Source organism: Littorina saxatilis, linkage group LG11, assembly GCF_037325665.1.
Source record: "Littorina saxatilis isolate snail1 linkage group LG11, US_GU_Lsax_2.0, whole genome shotgun sequence".
Lineage (NCBI taxonomy): Eukaryota > Metazoa > Mollusca > Gastropoda > Littorinimorpha > Littorinidae > Littorina > Littorina saxatilis.
Genome location: NC_090255.1, coordinates 23,527,537 through 23,545,151, shown reverse-complemented (window position 1 = coordinate 23,545,151; position 17,615 = coordinate 23,527,537). Strand labels below are relative to the sequence as shown.

Here is a 17,615-nt window from a genome sequence, read left to right as displayed (position 1 = left end):
TATCCTTCTCAGCGCAACTACTACCCCGCTCTTCTTGTCAATTTCACTGCCTTTGCCACAAGCGGTGGACTGACGATGCTACGAGTATACGGTCTTGCTGAAAAATTGCAGTGCGTTCAGTTTCATTCTGTGAGTTCGACAGCTTCACTAAATGTTATATTTTCGCCTTACGCGACTTGTTCAGTTTCTTTTTCTTTTTTCTTATAAGTCTGAAACAAATTTAGGACTGGATTGTAAATAAAATTAAAAAAAACAAGTAAACTAAAAATCAGTAATAAGAGGGGTAATAGTAACCACTCATCCTGAAAGTGACAACATGAATACATGAAGTTCCTAAAACAAAATAAAGTTCTAAACTTACTCAGTTTCTGGCCCTACAACCTCTGTGCAGGGGAGGCCACGCTCCTAACCACCAGAGTTGCTTCCCCTCGACATCCATACAACATGGCAGCCTACATGAAGTTTACGAACGTTGGATGGCCAAGATACAGAAATTAAAGACAGAATGCACATTCAAAACCGGAGATTGAGACGTACTAGATTTGCTGTACGCCATGTTTGAAGAAAAGCGGTAAAGTCTGATGATCAGAGTTTGTGTGCAGATTAGTATTTTAATATAGGTTACCATTCTTGTACGAGTGTCGTCTGCTTTAGTTTGAGCAAATTGAGGTCGATTTTAAGTGACTGCTGTATAGAGTTGTTTAGGGTAATGCCATGATTCACCATGCGGGTTCTTGGATCAGGAAATTGTCGCCAAAAGAAGATTCAAACTCTGCTGCTTATTGCAGTGATTGTTGTGATTTATTTTCTCTTGCAATTCTTTACGTTGTCGAAACTGGGGTCTGTGCAAGGGTGGAAGAAGCATCATTTTCAGTCATCGAACATTCAGCACATGGAAGAGAATGGTGATGATCTCGATGAAACTGGTGACAGATATGAAGATGGTGATAAAAGTGAAACCGGCGACAAACATGACGGTGTAGATGAGTTAGTGGCGAATGGAAAGGGGAATGTTCAGGAACGCCCGAAGTCCGTTCCAAGAGGAGTTCACTTTTCTGATGCGGGCAGTTACAAGGCAGATGCTCGAGGATTGTTCAAGTGCTTGGAATCAGAGGTATACTGTGTGTGTATGTGTGTGTCATTGCATGTCTGTGTGTCACTGAGTGTGTGTGTGTGTGTCATTGCATACATGTGTGTGTCAGTGTGTGTGTGAGAGACAGAGGATCGAGACAACGAGAACTAGAGACGGAGATTTGAAAATGTAGTGGCTTTTTCGTCTTCATGAAATAATGTTAAATATTTACCAAAAAGGTGACAATGTGGCTCAGCACACTTTTAATTATACATTCTGTAACATAAAGATTTTTTTTCTGTGGTCTTTTGTTTTTAAAGAGTTTCAACAACTGTTTCTATCCTTTTGAAGCAGGTTTATATTTTTGTTGTTTATATTTCACTGAGTTCAAGTTAGAAATGTGAATAAAATCCTCAGCAGTGACTCACTTACAGTTACATGTACTGAACTAACATGAGACTAATGATGAAGCCATGTGATTTCAGCTGCGGATACCAATGAACCAAGTGAACGATGACTACTGTGACTGTCCAGACTCATCAGATGAACCAGGAACTTCTGCTTGCCCGCACGCAAGGTAACATCATTTTAATGGACAATTATAAATTCAGAAAATAGCTCTGTAGGGTTTGTAAGGGTTGTATGCCCTTGCTTTTTACTCTAACAAATATTGGAGGGGCCAACACCTGTGAGGGGTGTGTCGGAAACACATGGACATGTATGCAGGAGCAAGTGTGAAGTTATTTTTCAGAGGAAAAGCAAGGGTAATTCACTATAATTTCACAACCCATACAAACCTGACAGAGTTATATTTCTGAAAATCATCTATTCCGGAAATAACTTTGTTGTGTTTTTATGGGTTGTGGAAGAGTTTGCTAATTCCCTTGTTTTCCTTTCACTTCCATAGAAACACTGAGGCAAGCTACATGGGACATTGAAGGCTTGCCTCGTTAATTTTATGAAAACAACTCAGGAAAAGCAATTCTTCAATAACCTATAACAACTTGACAGAGTTATTTCCGAACATTGCCTATTATGGGAATGACATAATTTGTAAGACAAGTTTGAGAAATAATTGTCTGTAGATCGATCGAAATATCCTCCTCCAGTGTCATGTCTTTCATGAGTTTGTCACACGCGAGACAAATTTCGTTGAACATCTAGCTGTTTGTACATTTAGTTATCAGGATGATGGTGTATTAAGTGTTTGCAGAAGAAATTGAAAAAACCACATTCAGTCAGTATTTATACCCATTTTTGTCTGGATATGTTTTGCATGATCACATTTCAGTAAGCACAACTTTTTATCGCTGTCACACTTACGTATCAATAGGCGTTTAGTAAGTAGAAGCAAGGAAGTTTAAAGATTTACAGAAGGCCATGCTAAAAAACAAGTGAAGCAGCTAAAAATCATGTACATGTACAGTCAAACCTGCCTTGAAAATGGCAACCACCTCTCACAAACGACCGCCTGCCCACACAACGACAACAGCAAAGGAACAAGGTTTTTTCTGTGTGGTTTACCGTTCCATAGTGAACATCTGTCTATCATGACCACTTTCGGTCAGTCCCTGGAGTGGTTGGTGGCAAAATTGATGTTTGATGGGCGCTGTGGCGGGGTGGTAAGACGTCGGCCTCTTAATCGGAAGGTCGAGGGTTCGAGCCGCGGCCGCCTGGTGGGTTTAACTTTAAGTGTGGAGATTTTTCCGATCTCCCAGGTCAACTTATGTGCAGACCTGCTTGTGGTTTATCCCCCTTCGTGTGTACACGCAAGCACAAGACCAAGTGTGCACGGAAAAGATCCTGTAATCCATGGCAGAGTTCGGTGGGTTACAGAAACAGGAAAATACCCAGCATGCTTCCTTCGAAAGCGGCGTATGGCTGCCTTAATGGCGGGGTAAAAACGGTCATACACGTAAAATTCCACTCGTGTAAAAACACGAGTGTACGGGGGAGTTTCAGCCCACGAACGCAGAAGAAGAAGAAGAAGAAGAAGAAAATAGGTTTGACTACACTATAGATGTATTTATATGTGTATACCTTATTCTGTAACAAAATTAGAATAGGAAAAAGAGACTGCAGGTGAGCAGAAGAAGAAAAAGATAACAATGAACATTTTATGTACTCACCAGAAACATGGACAATAAAAACGAACATGAGTGCTCGTTTATAATTGTCCATGTTTCTGGTGAGGCCAAAAAATAAAAAGTGTGGTTATGGTAACATAGCCCCCCCAAAAAAGGGTAGGAAGGTAGGCAATCACGTTTTTTTTTGTTTTTTTTTCTAATGTGTACAAATTAAACCTACTTGACAGGGTAATCAGTGTGCGACTCGAGCGCTTTCGCTTTCATTGCGTTTTCTGCACTCGTTTTCTTGTTTTTTGTGTGTGTTTTTTGACAAATGTAATAAAAAGTTATAGGGTCGGCCCCTAAAAATAGGGTAGGTCGGGTTACCGTAACCACACCTATTTTTTTGAGTCACTTGAGAAAAAGTGACTCTATGTAATCGGTCAGTGTTAGTCTGTCCGTCCGGCCGGCCGTCCGTAGACACCACCTTAACGTTGGACTTTTCTCGGAAACTATCAAAGCGATCGGGCTCATATTTTGTTTAGTCGTGACCTCCAATGACCTCTACACTTTAACGATGGTTTCGTTGACCTTTGACCTTTTTCAAGGTCACAGGTCAGCGTCAAAGGAAAAATTAGACATTTTATATCTTTGACAAAGTTCATCGGATGTGATTGAAACTTTGTAGGATTATTCTTTACATCAAAGTATTTACATCTGTAGCCTTTTACGAACGTTATCAGAAAAACAAGGGAGATAACTAGCCTTTTCTGTTCGGCAACACACAACTTAACGTTGGGCTTTTCTCGGAAACTATAAAAGTGACCGGGCTCAAATTTTATGTGAACGTGACTCATTGTGTTGTGAATAGCAATTTCTTCCTGTCCATCTGATGCCTCATATAATATTCAGAACTGCGAAAGTGACTCGATCGAGCGTTTGCTCTTCTTGTTTTTAGGCCTGAGTACATTTTCTTTGTTATCTAATGTCTTTGTTCTTCTCACATGCAGTTTCTTGTTCCTATTCTAATTTTGTAAGATTTGTATTATGTTTCAGATTTTTCTGCACAGTGCAGATACCACATCGAGACGTTCAGTTTGTTTATTCCAGTCACGTGAACGATGGGATCTGCGACTGTTGTGACGGCAGCGACGAGTGGCAAGATAAGCGGGTTCCGTCCAACATGAAGCTTGATGGTGAAGATAAAAGATGTGTGAATATCGCGTTTAGTTAAAAAACAAAAAACCAAGCTTAATGAGAACATTTGTGAAGGAAAATTGTTTGAAAGTTAGGTAGACAGGAAGGGGAGAGAGAGAGAGTCATGTGTGTGTGTGTGTGTGTGTGTGTGTGTGTGTGTGTGTGTGTGTGTGTGTGCTTAATGTGTGTTATATCAGGCACCCTGTATGTATATCATAGTGTGTGTGTGTGTCTTTATTGGAATTGTAAAGCGCTTGGAGCTGTGAACCGGGACTTGCACTGCAGAAAAATGATTTATTATTATTTATATTATTATTATATAATTTTTATAGGGCTGGTTTGGGTATTTTGAATGCTAATTCGCACTAGAAGAGCAAACACGGCACTGCTTTAGTCTCAAGATTCTGAAGTGACTGTGTTTTTGTTTTGTTTTTCATTTTGTTATACAGCATGTGTATTTCTGAGAAAATATGCATTCCCGTCTGAGAACTGCTATGGTGTTTTGGGAAAATAATTATTCAGTACCATCTCACAATTGTTATTGTGTTTTGTAATGCAGGTAAGACTGGCGCAGTGTTTCACACTCCCTGCATTGACCGATGTGGAGATGTGATGAAAATACTGGAAGACGAACAAAGAATTCGACGACAGGGTCTGCTTCGGCAGAAGCGATACTTGGTGGCTGCTAGGAATCTGACCCTGTTTCAGCGTCAGGTTTGTGTGGCAAGAATCATAACAAATTATGAAAATGTTAACGTTAAAAATGTTAAAGGGAAAATACCTAGGGGAATAGGCCCTCAGATCGCTTCTGAAGTTATACCAAAAGATTCTACGTTACAAATAATATTCCTGCACAGGGGGACTGTCTTTGCTTTTGCAAAAGTAAGAGTTTTAAAAGCTTAATAGACAGATTCAGAAACAACTGTTGGGTTGTCATGGGTTGTGAAAGAGTAAATGCCCTTGTTTTTAGTGAGGCAAGCTTTCTACATGCATGTGCTCCGTGTCCATGAGTTTCAGACACATCCCATGCTAGTGGCTGGCCTATGATGTCATGTGGGAAAGTTTGACTCACTAAAAGCAAGAGTATTTACTCTTTCACAACCCTCACAAACCCAACAGAGTTAATTTCCGAACATCGTCTATTCAATGTCGTAGAATAAACGAAGAAACCTCAGCACTCTTTGTGATGAATGTTTTTATTTTTAATTTCAGAAATACGGACCAGCAGGCATCTTCTACCTTCTGAGCCAGCAATGTTATGAACACAAAGCACACGAATACGTGTACACAGTGTGTCCTTTCGAGTCGGTCAGACAACAGGGTACTGGTGGCTTTGGGGCTAAAACCATGCTCGGACGCCACGGAGAGTGGACAAAGCAGAAGTCGGGGGATTACGTTCACAGCATGCGCAATGGAGACGCTACCCTATGCCCCGACGGCCAGCCAAGACAGACACAGGTAAGAAATGATGCAGCAACACAAGTTAGTTAGAGGGATGGGACTGGCAGAGCTGGGAACCGATATGATTTTGACGTATTTTGTACGCATGATTGTCTAGAATACGATCAGTACGGTCAGTTGAAAAAAATACAACGAGAACATTTCCTGGACCACTTTTCTTCACAAGCGCATCCCGAAGCTGATCCAGTGTTTTGACACATGATTACTGGTTTTGTCAGTAAACATTGAAAGAAGCATTTGTTTTAAATATATTGGTAAACTTGATTAACGGTGCGACGGATGCACGTGAAGCATGTTTAACTCATTGTCTCCCAGGTACGGATATATCCGTATCCACTCATTTGGCTCTATCTGACCAGGTACGGATATATCCGCTCAGACTGTTAGCTTCAATCGCTTCCTGTAACGGCCATCTGTAATTTGCCTTTTGTTTCGAAAGTCCTTGAAAAAGTTGTTTTGGCCCAATTGTCAGAGCATCTCGCTAAGACAGGTATGGTTGAACCATTACAGTCCGCCTACCGCGCAGATCACAGCACTGAAACAGCCCTACTTAAGGTAGCGAATGATCTTCTCACTGCTTGTGACAGCGGCTCTGTTTCGCTTCTGGCCCTGTTGGACCTATCCGCAGCGTTCGACACCCTTGACCACGATATACTGCTGGCAAGGTTGAACACCACATTCGGCATAACAGGCACGGCTCTGGGGTGGTTCTGCTCCTACCTGACTGGACGCACTCAGGCTGTTGGGATCCAGAATAAGCACTCCGAGGACACCATATTAAAGTATGGTGTCCCACAAGGATCTGTGTTAGGCCCAGTGTTATTCACTATGTACATGCAGCCGTTAAGCAAAGTCATAAAGCACCACAATGTCCTGTACCACATGTTCGCAGACGACACTCAACTACAAAAATCCGCACACACCAAACAGTTTACAGAGTTAGTGCAGTCAATAGAATCATGCAGCGATTCCATCAAACAGTGGATGACAGTCAACAAGCTCAAGATGAATGATGATAAGACAGAGATCATGCCAGTTGGCAAACAATCAAAGTTAAAGCTTCTTTCAGAAACATCCAGTCTTACCCTTTCTGATACCACAGTCACATTCAGCACCAAAGTAAAAAACCTGGGTGTCCACCTTGACAGTAACCTGTCAATGGACGCCCACATCAACTCACTCTGCAGAACCGCCTTTCTTGAAATGCGGAGGATTAGCCAAATCAGACACCTTCTTTCCCTCGACGCAACCAAGACACTGGTTTCGGCTTTTATTTTGTCGAGACTGGATTACTGCAACTCGCTCCTAGCCGGCCTCCCAGACGCCAAGCTAGACCGCCTACAGCGCATCATGAACAATGCAGCACGTCTTGTGCTGCGCAAGCGCAAGCGCGACCATGTCACCCCTCTCCTCATGACCCTTCACTGGCTACCAATCAAAGCACGCATTACATATAAAATAGCTACCCTGTGTTACCGTAGCCTTCAAGACTCTGCCCCTTCTTACCTGTCTTCGCTCTTAAAGCCACACGTCCCCACACGCAACCTCAGATCCGCTGACGCAGGGCACCTTGTTGTCCCACGCGTCAAACTGAACGCTTTCGGCAAGCGCGCCTTTACCTACACAGCTCCCTCTATTTGGAACTCTCTGCCCATGTCTGTCCGCCTTTCTACCTCTCTCCCTTCCTTCAAGTCCTCTCTAAAAACACACCTCTTCCGGGAATACTTCAACCCCTAGCCTGTGCGAGTGATTCGATGTTGTCCGTGTGTGTGTTTGTGTGTGTGTGCGAGTGAGCGACACGAGTATATGCGAGTAATTGGTTGTGTGCACTGTTCAGTATTTGCCACATTAAGGAGAGGGGTCGCTTGCCATCGTAGCGCGCTGTGGGCCGGCTGGGGGCGGGTTGCTTGCGAGGGCTGTATTTTGTACATTGATTATTTGATACATGTATAATTATTAAATGCGTCTCCAGGAATATGTTTAGTTTAAATCTTGTGTCGATACTATTTAATTCTGCCTCGCTATTAGCCATTGAGTAAAACTGTTTTATCACCATTGCTTTATTGTTGTTAATTCGTCTCCAGAAATATGTTTTGTTTTAATCTTGTGTCGATACTATTTAACTCTGCCTCGTTATTAGCCATTGAGTATAACTGTTTTATCACCATTGTTTTATTGTTGTTCTTTGGCCATTTACGTTGAATGACTTGTTATACATTGACATTGATAGTTTTATTCTTCTTCTTCTTCGTCGTTCGCTAGATAGTTTTATTATAAGAACCTTTTTTTTTAATTCCTATTAACTCGATGTTCTTTAACTATGTTTGTAAATTGTTAGAGGATCTTTTAGTAGAAGTGTTTAACTGTCGAAGCTGCTTTTACCTAAGAGACCGACTGTATATTGTGCTGTTGTACTTGTCAGACTTGATTGTACCAAGTCCTTCACATGTTGTAATGCGCTTAGAGCCAAATATTTTTGTTTTTTGTAAGGGATAGGCGCAATATAAATACACTTTATTATTACTTTATTATTATTATCTAACGCCTGCATTCCAGCGTGTTGATACACAGTTACTACACAGCTACTACATTTCTGAGTGATCTGCTGCAGCACAGCTGGTCTCGACAAAAAAAATTGGTCAACATAGGTGGGGTAGAAAGTGTTGAAGCATGGATGTTCAAATGCTGTGTGGGGTACGCTAATTTTTCTGAAAATACACCAAGTTTGTTTGAAAATACTCCAAGTGCAAAACAGGGGTTCCCAGGTCTGGACTGGTATGAGGATCTGCATAAATACACTTTTATCTGTCTTTTCTCTTTTTTTTTTTTCGTGGGCTGATACTTTACGTTTATGACCGATTTTACCCTGCCATTTAGGCAGCCATACTCCGCATTCGGGGGAAGGTTTATCTGTTGATCTAAAACACATAAAGAACCTAATTTTGATGTTCAAACTCAAGACATTTGTTCAGGGGGGTTCTCTGGAGGGGGGGGGGGGGGGGGGGGGGGGGGGGCATGCCCCCCAGTAAGGTTTTAACTTTTTGCATTGAGTCAAGTTTTGTATTATTATGGATTATTACTACAGTCGAACCTGCCCTAGTGACCACTTGAGAACGACCCCCCCAAAGGGTTCAGCTTTCCATAAAGACCACCTGTGTATAAAGACCACTTTTGGTTGGTCCTTTGGGGGGTTATTATGGACAGATTACACTGTACATGCAAACAAAATTGTGCCCTGACAGTTAGAGTGGTTGAAGATGTTGTGAGCGAGTGGTTGAAGATGTTGTGAGCACCCCTGCCGAAATAAATACAAAATTAGTATACCAAAAATGAGCTGAAAACATACAGAATTTGTACCACTTGCCTAAACACGTACCTTAAATGTACCAACAATATACTGCCAACAAAATTCAGTACATTTGAGGTATACTGGAAATGTACTCCTCCTCTGAAATGTACCTCTTTAATCTTTTATACTGAAAACGTACCTCATTTGGACTTTGCCGCTTTTGCGTGTACAATGTCCAGGCCACATTTTATTCCATGTCAAAATATTTTGTTGTTTTACCTGTGCAGTTGCGCTTCCTGTGCGGTTTAGAGGATGGAATCATTGACGTGACTGAAGCTTCCAAGTGTCGTTATGACGTGCGCTTCAGTAGTCCTGCTGCTTGCTGATGTGTACTCTGTGTGTGTGTGTGTGTGTGAGTATGTGTGTTTGTGTGTGTCTGTGTGTGTGTGTGTGTGTGTGTGTGTGTGTGCATGTATGTAGTTTGTGTGTGTGTTTGTGCGCGTGTGTGTATGTGCTTCAGTAGTCCTACTTCTTGCTGATGTGTACTCTGTGTGTGTGAGTGTGCGTGTATGTGTGTGCATGTGCCTTTGTGTGTGCAACTGACTGACGAAATGAATGCACTCTTTTGTAGTCTCTGCCAACCGTCTAGATATGATTAAATTGGCCTCTGACGTCACATGATTCCCATGTTCATTTAATTTAAATGTGTTTATCCAGATAAAAAATAAATCAAATAAATAGATTGGGGCAAGGTTCACAGAGTATGGGAAATGAAGCATTTACAATGAAGAACAACAACTGCTGACGAGCCAACCCTACTTAGTCTAACTTATTTTGTCTGTGCTGCTGTGAGGTTGCATGAAACAAGCTGGTTTGTGTGGCTTTACTGTGCTTGGATTTTATGGGTCTGTACATGTGTATACAGTGGAACCCCCCTTTAAGATCTCCAAAAGTGTGAACAAATCAGGTCTTTAAAAGGAGGGAGTCTTAAAATGGGGGTAAATTTACACAGGTTATGAATAGAAAGTCTAAGAAAACAGGGTCTTAAAGGGAGTAAGTCTTAAATTGGGGGGTCTTAAAAGGGGGGGGGGGGGGGGTTCCACTGGATCTGGTTTTGGTTTTAGTGGTGTCAGAATGGCTTGCTTATAAGTTTAGCTTGTGCTTGCATCCGTATGATTTTTATGAATGCGGCGTGATTGGGCGAAGGGCAGTTTGTGCCTGTATGAAGTGCCTCATGATATGGTGCATTGGACTGTAATGTATTCAACTGTGTGCTCAATGATTATGAACAAACCTAGTTAAGACAATATTCTAAAAAAATGTATTTGGAGCGAATGTTGATCTGTCAGGGCTTTACTTGAAGAGTGCATGAGTGAATGCATATGTTAATTATTTTAAATGAATGGATGGGTGAAAGAATGGATAAATTAATGCATAAGTGCCAGAAGCAAGCCAGTCATTGAGTTCTCGGAAGTGTTTTAGACCGACCCATGAAGATATGGACTTTACAATGGTGTCCAAAGTACTGGTGATGATTGATCATATATCAATAGTGCAGAGGGAAATGCTGTACAAGATAATGTTTTCTAACAGCTGCCTTTGTCATATTACTCATGGTGAAGTCTTAGATTTATATCAATACAGTGGAAAGTCAACCCGCAATGTTAGCCCTCTTGGTAAGAGAACACTCACCTCACATGAAAGGACACTTTCTATTGTCCCTTTGTCATACAGTGGTACCTCCCTTTAAACAACCCCTCTTTTTTATGGATCCCTCAATATTTAATGACCCATTTTTGAGTCACTTGAGAAAAAGTGACTATGTAATCGGTCAGTGTTAGTCTGTCCGGCCGGCCGGCCGTAGACACCACCTTAACGTTGGACTTTTCTCGGAAACTATCAAAGCGATCGGGCTCATATTTTGTTTAGTCGTGACCTCCAATGACCTCTACACTTTAACGATGGTTTCGTTGACCTTTGACCTTTTTCAAGGTCACAGGTCAGCGTCAAAGGAAAAATTAGACATTTTATATCTTTGACAAAGTTCATCGGATGTGATTGAAACTTTGTAGGATTATTCTTTACATCAAAGTATTTACATCTGTAGCCTTTTACGAACGTTATCAGAAAAACAAGGGAGATAACTAGCCTTTTCTGTTCGGCAACACACAACTTAACGTTGGGCTTTTCTCGGAAACTATAAAAGTGACCGGGCTCAAATTTTATGTGAACGTGACTCATTGTGTTGTGAATAGCAATTTCTTCCTGTCCATCTGATGCCTCATATAATATTCAGAACTGCGAAAGTGACTCGATCGAGCGTTTGCTCTTCTTGTTATTAAATTATTTTTCCATCTATTTCTTTGTATTTCTTACCTAGATCTATATTACGTCCCCATCTATATTAGGATGTAGGACCGACCATCAGTGGACTTTTAATGACTTCCAAAAATTATCACGAGTTTGGTTTACTTGACTTACATCTCCCGTCGAGTCAGTACGCCACAGGACGCGTATTTGTTGACCAAGATACTTATCATGAAAAGTCACATGCAATGGAGGAACATTTTAGCTGCAGGGACCAAGGGTGGCCTTTCATCACAGGTACCACTGTACTAATTCTTCTTTAACCCATGTACCAAAGACCACTGATCTCCATAACTTTGTGCAGATTATTTGCATTAACTCTTGCCTGTCTTCCGATAATTTTGTTTTTATGTTGGTTATGTGAATGGTTATCTGTATTAACTCTTACTTGTCTTCTGGTTAGCTTGTAATGTTTTGTGCTGGTTATTTAAACGGTCTTCCATATTTGGCGGTCTTATGGTCTGTAAATAATGTGGATGTGTACATGTGATCGTCATTTTAACAGTTGCAGGACAAACACATTATTGAATGCCAGAACCTGTCTTTTATTATTATGATTATTATTTCTGTTATTACAATATTACAGTGTTGTGCAGGCATAGGAATTGTCTGCCGAACGGTGGATTTCCGCCGAATTTTTTTTTGTTCCGCCGAAAAAGCAAAAGTGTCCGCCGAACAAATAAAGGGGGGATCGGCACACAAAAAAAGCACCGGTTACTTTTGCCTTTGCGCAAAAGCCCGCGAAAACTTTCCGTACTTTGTTCGTGCACTGCTACCGCCCGCCTCAGTTACTTGAACTTTTATGTTTGAAAGTAAACCAGATTGCACAGATTGTGTTACAAGTTACGTTTTCCTGTTTGTCTCAACAAATTTCAACCACATGTATATATTTTTTTTCTTCAAAAAAGCAAAAATTGGTACTAAAAACTCTGATTCTAAAAACAGAATTTAAGGGCAAACTTGGAGCTCAGATGACACCAGATTGCACCATCTGGGTTCTTTGGAGGACATTTTTTCCGGGGGAGCATGCCCCCGGACCCCCCTAGTAAGGCTAGGCGCTTCGCGCCGTCGACTTGACGCTTCGCGTCTTCAGTTATAAATTTTCAGCCTTTTTTACAATTTTCAATTCCCATGCCTGGTTGTGGTTTGTGCCATAGGTTATCAAATAAGTTGTATTCATTTTTACAATTTTCAATTCCCATGCCTGGTTGTGGTTTGTGCCATAGGTTATCAAATAAGTTGTATTCATTGTAGTTACCGATTGATTGGACTTCTGAGAGGGAAAGCTGAAATGCACTCAGAATTGGAGGAGGGGCGGTTAGATAATGGTATAACTTACATAATTAAATGGCCTTGAATATGAAACATTCCAGTACAGAATAAAATTCTCATTGAAACCTATCTCAGATTCTGCCTCTGTTTGCGTGTGTGTGTGTGTGTCTGTCTGATTTAGACAAGTGAGACTAATTATGCATCAGGAAAAGAACCTGCATATAGCTTTGTGTGTCTATCTGTTCAACTGTGGAAAAAGAGATGCAAAACCATGCCTGCGTGTGTACACACACACACGCATACATACACACGCTGAATCCCACAAAGACACTCACACATACATGCACGCACGCACAAACACACACACAGCCTGCTCACACACACGCCCGCACATAAACACACACACTAGAGTGCACTAATTGTTTCAGCAAGCCTAAGGCGTTCTGGTGACATCAAAAATCCACAGTACTCAAAGTGACGTCATATGTCTGACGTATATATCTGGTTCTCAAGACAGCCCGAAACCAGTCGTTTATCCATTTTTTAAGAGACTGTCTTATTTTCTAACCAACGCCTTTGCTGTGGAAGTTATATCTCACCAATCACAGATCACTGTTCATTCTGCTGAACCCACAGTGTATACTGTTTTGCCCGGAAGCTCATTGATCCCGTTTGAACAAGGAACTGAACTTGCGTTTCTCCGCGAAGAATCTGAGTTTTCAACAGTACAATCATCATCATGGTGTTCGGGCTTCACCTGTTCTTCATCCTGAGAGAAATGGTACTGCCGTGGACCAAGGAGTTCTTCAACCGAGTTCTCCCGTCTCGTGGAGCTGGCCAAATAAGCAGGAAAGACCTGAAAGGGGGAGGTGACAGCTGGAAGGTGTCGCCCCTCCCCATGCGGCAGTCTGCGGACAGTTCCGGCGATGCTTACTGAATTTTGGATCTTTGCACCTGTGTTCCGGCTGAAAGTTAAGCTTATTGTGGACTGCAAAGTACGGTGAACACGATTGCATTCAGATTGAATTTGACTGATCTTCGTTGCACATCACGTTCTGGACATTATTGGGATGCGGAGTTGATGACATTTTCATTGAAATTACAGTAACATTCCGTCGTCCAACTCACAGTCACACTGATTACGTTAAATATGCATGCTGATAAGAACACTGGATGCAGTCCGCTTACGCCGCTGGCAGCTCTGGATATGCCTACAGAATTTCAGTCTTCGTTGCCGTGTTCTGAAAGTTATTGCTATGAGTCGTGAGGTTAAATACGATTCCATTGAAATGACATCGGCCGCGGTTCGTGAGACGCTGCCGTTCAAACCGCTGAGAGAGAGAGAGAGAGAGAGAGAGAGAGAGAGAGAGAGAGAGAGAGAGAGAGAGAGAGAGAGAGAGAGAGAGAGAGAGAGAGGGGGGGGGGGGGGGGACTCGGAGAGTTTTATATAGAGAGAGAGGCCTGCGCTGCGGTCACAGAAAATGTCTGGTAACTCTAGCCCTTCATTTTTATATGAACACCATCAGTCAACGTTGATAGGTATTACTTTCTTCGTCTTCTTCTTCTTCTTCTTCTCGTACATCTGTTATTTACACGTGAAGAACAGCTCTCAAGATGAAGTTGGCCGTTGTGACGTTTTCATCTTTCGCCGTGTTGATATTTCGCTTCTCGGCCTCGTTGATCTAGTATAAACTCTACACTGAACAAAAAAACACCCTTCGATAGTAGCCTACTGATGAGCGACCTTGTGTACCTTACATTCATGGGGCCAAATATGTCCAACGAATTTGTTTTATTTAACTTAGAAATTTGATTCATCCTAAAATGTTTTTCTTCTTACTCAAGGGACGTAACCACTCAGTACACGTTTTCGAAGAATTCGATTTTGGGGCCGGTGAAATCTATTAAATTTTACCACCAATTTTCTTCACTTGCAAGAAACTGACATGCTTTTCGTCCATAAATAATTTCACTTCTTCATTTTACCAGGAAACAACATTTCAGTCTTGAGTATATATATGTCGAGGGGGAAATATGTACACAGGCGAAAGATGAAATCGTGACACCGTCTCCTGTCAATCTTCCGGAACACTGACCCGCGCAGCTTGTCCTCAAGGCTGTTGAGCGGCTTGGCGAGATCTCCTAGCTCCCCGGCCCAGCTGTTGAAGTTACATGCAGCTATATAGGGGGGACGTCAGCCGGCTTTGTTTATCTCACATAAACTCATATATATATAACTGACTATTCACCCTCCCTTCCAAAATGCTGCTTATCGAACTTTGGCCTATTCCACTAATGGAGTCGAATTTGTGACGAAAAATGGTATTTTGGCTTTGAAAGAAGCTTCAAAGCAAAATCTTTTTTTTTCGTATTCGATCGAAGGACGTATTTAAGCACTCGGTGCGTTTTCGAATTAATTGAATTTGGGGGTCAAATCGATCGAATTTCATCACAAATCTGCTTCAATTGCAAGATCTTGACATGCTCTTCTTCCTCTAGATAAAATTTTGTACCTCTTGAAATTGGCAGGGAAACATTCAGTCTGGAGTTTATTTTGGCTGACGCCTGGCTGACGTCCTCCCTATAGCTGCATGAGTTGAAAGTTCGTGGAGGATGTGTTCTGCATTCTGTTCCGCTTCTCCGCATGGACCGATTGTGGAAATAATATCCGAGTTGTGTCTGAAGTTGACAATTAATGACAATGTTTGTGTCTGAAACTTTACTGATATTTCTTGGGATACGTTGATGTCCTTCTCCCCTGCAATTGAAATCTATGTCATAGGAACTCTGTAGGTAAAGCCTATTAGGTGTGTGTACAGTAACTGTCTCTGTCTATTCGTGTGTATATATTATGAAGAAGTGAAATGGAAGGCACGAACGGGGCTGTTTTAATTTGTATGTAACGATATATTTAAGTGTACATTTTCATAAGGCATGTATAGTTTCTTCTTGGATATACATTTTATTTTAAGGCGCATTTACCATATATTAGAGACTCATTTCAAAGTTGGCAAGTTATACTTGTTTATTGCAGCCTCTGGCCGGTTTTTCCAGTTCAGTTGTTTCGGTTATTTTGTGATAAGGTGCACGGATTCATAATTATTAAAGGTGCTGATTATTTAACATATACACGCCTTACTTCAGTCTGTATATGTCAGATCTCTCCCTCTCTCTCTCTTTGTCTCTGTCAGTCTCCCTGTCTCTCTCTCTCTCTCTCTCTCTCTCTCTCTGTCTCTCTGTCTCTGTCTCTGTCAGTCTCCCTGTCTCTCTCTCTCTCTCTCTCTCTCTCTCTCTCTCTCTCTCTCTCTCTCTCTCTCTCTCTGTGTAAGAAAGGTCCTACGGACCTAATGCTATCTTTCCTGTAATAAAGTTCAAAGTTCAAAGTTCTCTCTCTCTCTCTTGTTTGAAGAACTGTACACACACACACACACACACACATACACACACACCAGCACTTGACACACACATACACGCGCGCACACACACACTCACACACACACACACACACACACACACACACACACACACAGTTTTCCCGGCCCCGACCGAGTTATTTTTGGTCTTGAAGCCTATACCTCACACGTACGCGGTAAATGGCGTGCCACCTCAAGTGGACCTACTTCATAAGTGTAAAGTGTCTGACCAGGGACAATAAGGTCAGTGGTTGAGCAACTGTATGATTCAAACGGGTGGATGGAGGAGTAGCAACAGCATGTGAACCACTCTAGAAATGACTTGTGAAGGTTGCAGTCGGTCAGTCCAAAGAAGAATAAAAAGGGAAAGAACGTGGGATGTGAGAAGATACCACCACCCATTCTGATCATCATCGCTCCACTCGGCTATCGCCAGTTATCTCTCTGACCGGACACTAAAGTCCTACGCGAATCTATCAAAACAAGAATACAGAGCAGTGTTCGAGAGACGAAAATGATTGCAGATTGGCCGACTTCGACAGTGATCTCCGTTCTGTTCTTCACAGTTATGATAAAGATATCGTTCTAAGGTCAAAACAAGTCGACATTTTGGGACTGCTGCCGGAAGGAGACCGTAATATATGGTAGCATCACTGTCAAAAAAATCGTCTACTCCAGCGAGCGCCGAAACCAAACGGTTGATTATCACGTGACACTTATGCCATATTTAGAGTTGTTTGCACAGTAAATACAGCCGTGAAAAATAGCTCGCTTGAAACTGTCTTACATATCAATTCCTTTGTAATTTAAAAATTACACAACACCATGAAAAATCATTATCGGACGATCGCAAATCTGCTTACGTCCATAACACATTACAAAAAGATCTAGATATGTAAAAAAAAAAAATAATAAAAAAAAATTTGACTAAATGCTGATTTTGTGGCCTTAACATCATTTACTTTCGCAACTGACAAAGCAGGTCAATGTGTTAAACCCCCTTTTATCATTTTATCACCTGCGATAGGGCTACGAGTGTACGTGTTAGAATGGTTGAGGCCGAAATGTAAGTCTGTTAATTTGCCGCGTTCAGATTATGATTTAGGCATGTGATCATTTTCAAAAGTGTGCAGGTTCATGAAATAACAGGCCCACAGCGGGGGTATTTAATAACACACACACACGCACTCACGCACACACACCCACGCACGCACGCGCGCACACACACACACACACATAAACACACACACACACATGTACACACACATATACTTACACACACACCGTCACGTCAAGAAACAATTGTAAATTGATAAGCTAACATGATACAAGGTGTAAAAGGCGCATAGTCGTCAAGCATGTGAATGATGCTGACTAGTTGTGTTGGGAGGGGAGAGGGGAGGAGGGTCGCACGTTGCTTACACTGTCAATTTTATAAATACGAACGGATGAATATGTGTATCAAGAGAAGAACGTTT

The 17,615-nt window shown here is 41.7% G+C and overlaps 1 protein-coding gene and 1 long non-coding RNA gene across 2 annotated transcripts; both read left to right on the top strand.

Moving 5' to 3' along the window:
* The first annotated feature begins 365 nt into the window (after window positions 1-365).
* Window positions 366-10,150, top strand: LOC138980057 (uncharacterized). Its single transcript, XM_070352851.1, has 6 exons — window positions 366-1,114; window positions 1,558-1,649; window positions 4,195-4,334; window positions 4,895-5,049; window positions 5,548-5,793; window positions 9,373-10,150. The coding sequence occupies exons 1-6, from the start codon at window positions 725-727 to the stop codon at window positions 9,469-9,471; spliced, it is 1,122 nt and encodes a 373-aa protein (XP_070208952.1). The 5' UTR covers window positions 366-724; the 3' UTR covers window positions 9,472-10,150.
* A 28-nt stretch (window positions 10,151-10,178) lies between these two features.
* Window positions 10,179-12,853, top strand: LOC138980056 (uncharacterized). The gene is made up of 2 exons (XR_011460226.1): window positions 10,179-12,609; window positions 12,679-12,853. It is a non-coding gene; the product is annotated as an uncharacterized lncRNA (long non-coding RNA).
* Window positions 12,854-17,615: the final 4,762 nt, after the last annotated feature.

What these genes read in the sequence shown, in the direction of transcription:
- LOC138980057 (XM_070352851.1), top strand. Translation starts at nt 725, where the DNA reads ATGCGGGTTCTTGGATCAGGAAATTGTCGCCAAAAGAAGATTCAAACT. An exon ending in TCTGCTTGCCCGCACGCAAG is followed by an intron (nt 1,650 to 4,194) that starts GTAACATCATTT and finishes ATTATGTTTCAG; the next exon opens with ATTTTTCTGCACAGTGCAGA. An exon ending in GTCCAACATGAAGCTTGATG is followed by an intron (nt 4,335 to 4,894) that starts GTGAAGATAAAA and finishes TTTGTAATGCAG; the next exon opens with GTAAGACTGGCGCAGTGTTT.